This window comes from Papilio polytes, unplaced genomic scaffold (assembly GCF_000836215.1).
Source record: "Papilio polytes unplaced genomic scaffold, Ppol_1.0 DF823923.1, whole genome shotgun sequence".
Lineage (NCBI taxonomy): Eukaryota > Metazoa > Arthropoda > Insecta > Lepidoptera > Papilionidae > Papilio > Papilio polytes.
Genome location: NW_013525281.1, coordinates 2534614 through 2538288, shown reverse-complemented (window position 1 = coordinate 2538288; position 3675 = coordinate 2534614). Strand labels below are relative to the sequence as shown.

The 3675-nt window shown below is 27.9% G+C and overlaps 1 protein-coding gene across 1 annotated transcript in view; it reads left to right on the top strand.

Annotated features, from left to right (window-relative positions):
* The window catches only part of LOC106102085 (transcription factor HNF-4 homolog), a 13126-nt gene extending 11426 nt beyond the window's left edge, over positions 1-1700 (top strand). The window contains exons 8-9 of the mRNA XM_013281493.1: positions 3-64; positions 329-1700. Of these exons, the coding sequence (XP_013136947.1) occupies positions 3-64; positions 329-383 (117 nt within the window). The 3' untranslated portion in view covers positions 384-1700. The remainder of the gene's footprint in view (positions 1-2; positions 65-328) is intronic.
* Positions 1701-3675: the final 1975 nt, after the last annotated feature.

Below are 3675 nucleotides of genomic sequence, written 5' to 3'. Positions count from 1 at the left end.
CGGCGCTGGTGCCGCAGCTGCCGCACCAGTACGACGCCATCGCATTCAAACAGGAACCTGACATGTAAGTATACTTACACTATTAAGTAAAATCCTATAGCAATCAATAAAACATTTTAAAAAATCGATTTACTTGATATTTCTAGAACTCAGCACCCAGAGTTTCAAAAGACTTGCTCTAAAAATTGGATCCTTTCTTTCTCTTTAATAAACGTTTTGAAATATGGTAGAGGAAATAAACGCTTAAAAAGCTAACGAGAACTATGGTTATTAATAATCTATTAATAATATAACTATCTGTGGATAATAAGTGATTTTATTTGTACAGGAGTCCGGAGCCAAGCTCACGTCTGATGAAGTCTTCCGATATCACCTTGTTATAGTGCCTTATTGTTATTACTATCACAAAACTATACACAAACTATTTCTATTTTATATACATTTTATTAAATAAGTGGAAAGGTTTTTTATATACATTTGATAAAAAGTTTTTATAGATTATATTATGTCAATTGTCTATGGTTGCATAGAAATGAGACAATAATCATTTTTATTTATTACAAATGAACTATACCAATGTCATGGTAATATTACTTTTATGTTAAAAGTGTATATTTCTTACTATTTAATCAAATCAGATTTAGTATATTTTTACTAAATCATGTCATTTTTTTTAAATTAGTCCAACAAACTGAATTTAGAAATCCAGAAAATATTTACTGCTTTTGACTACCATTATGGCCTATTCTATCGTAAATAAATAATAGTTTTGATGACTTTTTTTACATTTTTATTTCACACTTGTTTTTTCTATAATGTTGCCATATTTCTGACATTTCTTGTGTAAAAACAACATGAAATAATTGGTTCATATTAATATTAGAAACCAAAACCAAAATTGTATTTTAATGTTATAATTAGACTAAAGTAATGAGATAATTATTTTAATGTAATATTTGTTATTTTATTGTACTATGTTACCATTAAAGTTAGGTGATGGTTAGGACTTGAATTTAGTTCAGTAGGAATTTTTGTAATTTTTTTAAAAAGGTTGAATTCATTTCAAGTAAAATATTGAATAAATGCTAAATGTTGCTATGTAATGGTACGCAAAAATGATGGGGAAGCTTTTGCCAATTTATATTTTATAATAAAATGCTCAAATTGTTTTTTATATTTACATAGGAGATGGTAATTTGATATCTAGTACTAAAAGAAAGTTTACACTAAGTCTCTTTATGGGGACAAGTACATTTACAAAATAAAATTATGATCCAATTGCCTTCTCTTATGACAATAATTTGTTTAATGTTGTTGGTGTTTATATAGATTATATTTTAGGAGGGAGGTCATCGGTTTCCATTGCCACTACATGTACAAAACATGAGGGGTATTAAAGAAAATACGCTTATTCTTTTTTTAAACCAAATTTTAGTTAATTATTGCAATTTGGTATACTTGATTAAAAATTGGACAGACTTATTTGCTTTTATACCCCTCATATATTGATATTTCTTTTTAACAATGAGAATGAAAGTGATAGCAATATAATACTAAAGCAATTTCGATAGTGGGAACTAAGGTGACGTTCGGTTTAGGAACAATTTAACTTTTAAGACTTACCTGTGCCTTGTCCTGTTACTAAATGTAAATAATCGTTACAATTTGATAGATATATAGAAAATAAATCACTTTATTACAAAATATGTTTTATTGGTAGCATAGATAAATACGTTTTAGTAAATAATTTCTCATGGTTTCTCTTTGACGTCCATATAACCTTTTCTCCTGTCCGCTCTGTTTTTGCAATATAAGAATAGTACAGAGATGGCGGAGACTGCGGACATTGCGAGTAGAGGTATGAATACTGTGAACATAGCCAGCTTGACTGTTTGTCTGTCTTCGCGCACTCCGAAATACAAAGTTTCACTTCCTTATTTATTTTTATATTCCTCGTGTAAAACATCAAAAATTATGACACTTTATAATGACGTTTAGCAAATGTCAAATTTGTTTTTTTATTTTTTCTGCAAGTAAATGGTTGCAGGACGTTAATCCATGAACTACTTTGAAGTTTCAATTCCTTCGGGTTTCTAAGGCTCTAACACGTGTATTTGATATATCCCTCGTTCTTGGTCAAAAAAACAGATATTTTAATAGTTATTCAATATTAATTGGAGAGGGAATTTTTAAAAGAAAACTATGATGTGTAATAAACATTTTTATTAGATTTTATATTTTGAATACAAAACATCTTAAAACTAGATAAAAAAATAGATGTATTTGGTTGACAAAATACTTTTTTCTTTACTGCATTAACACTATTTAATCAATATATACGTAAACGGACAGAAAGTAACAGTTTAAATGCAAATGTTGTGCGTAATTTTTTTTATTCATATTTTATGGCACTCTTAAAAACACGTAGAGCTCTTTCCTCTCGTATTTAGTACATATAACAATTTGATAGTAAAAAAATAACAAATAATTTCTAGGGATTCCAATTTATACGAAACATGCAAAATGTCGGCTTAAACCCTTATGTTAATTGAGTCAAACGTCATAATTAAAGAAAGAAAAATTAAACGTACACAAAAACCTACTTTACATTTCCACTGGTACCACAAAACATATTTACGAGTGTTCAGCCAGTGGAAATGATCTGTAAGAGTGCGTTCAGACAGACCTTTAGAGAAAAGTAGATTTTTAATCGCAAATAAATTTGAACTTTAACTTATAGACACAAGGTTTAATTCTACTTTACACGTCTTTATTACGCATGCGCGATAAATAAGACGAATCTTGTTCTAGTTCTTGTTGAAAGTCTTGTTTTAGTTATTTAACGACCGAGCACCGGAATAACAGTTTTACTACTCATTTAACCTAAATATATTGCTGTAAATATTTCAAAAAATATTAGTAACATTATCAAAAAAACTATATGAACTAATATTACTATAGAAATGTAAATTAATAACACATTTGGTCTCTTAAAACTAAATTGTATTCTATGCAGTTACGTGTAATAAATTGCAAAAAATTAAATATAGACTTACAAAAGTACTAATTAACATAATGTCTAAAATTGCTATTTTTTAACACCGAAACCGACTTTATTGTCTAATTGTCATACTGAAAAAAAAGTTAATATATCCTAAAAAGATTACTTGGAAGAGTAAAAAACGTAAAAAATATAAATTTATTAGACAAATAAGTACAATATAATGTACCAAAATCTATTTCTGTAAATCCAACTATTCATGCAAGAAGACTACATACAGCATTGATGAACCTTAGACTTTTAAAATTTTTAATGGGACAACTGTAAGGCTTTTGGCTTGATTTACGTACTTATGTAAAACTCAGTGTAAACATTTTTTGTTCTTATGTAGATAAGTTTTGTATGATATTTATTGCTACAAATCTTAAATGAATTAGTATAAAGTTATAACTAACCGTCTTCAATTGAACTATTATTTGTACGAATATAACTTCTTTAAAATAGACTAATTGGTAACCTTTTGGAAGTCTGTTAAAAATACACAGTCCTAAATAACTGTAAGGCGGAAAATAACCTAAAATGAAAATTGTCACAAAATAGGCTCCGCGGACCTGCCGTTTCGATCTACAATAAAGTCAAGTACATGCATTGTTAGCCAATAATATGGTGTTATT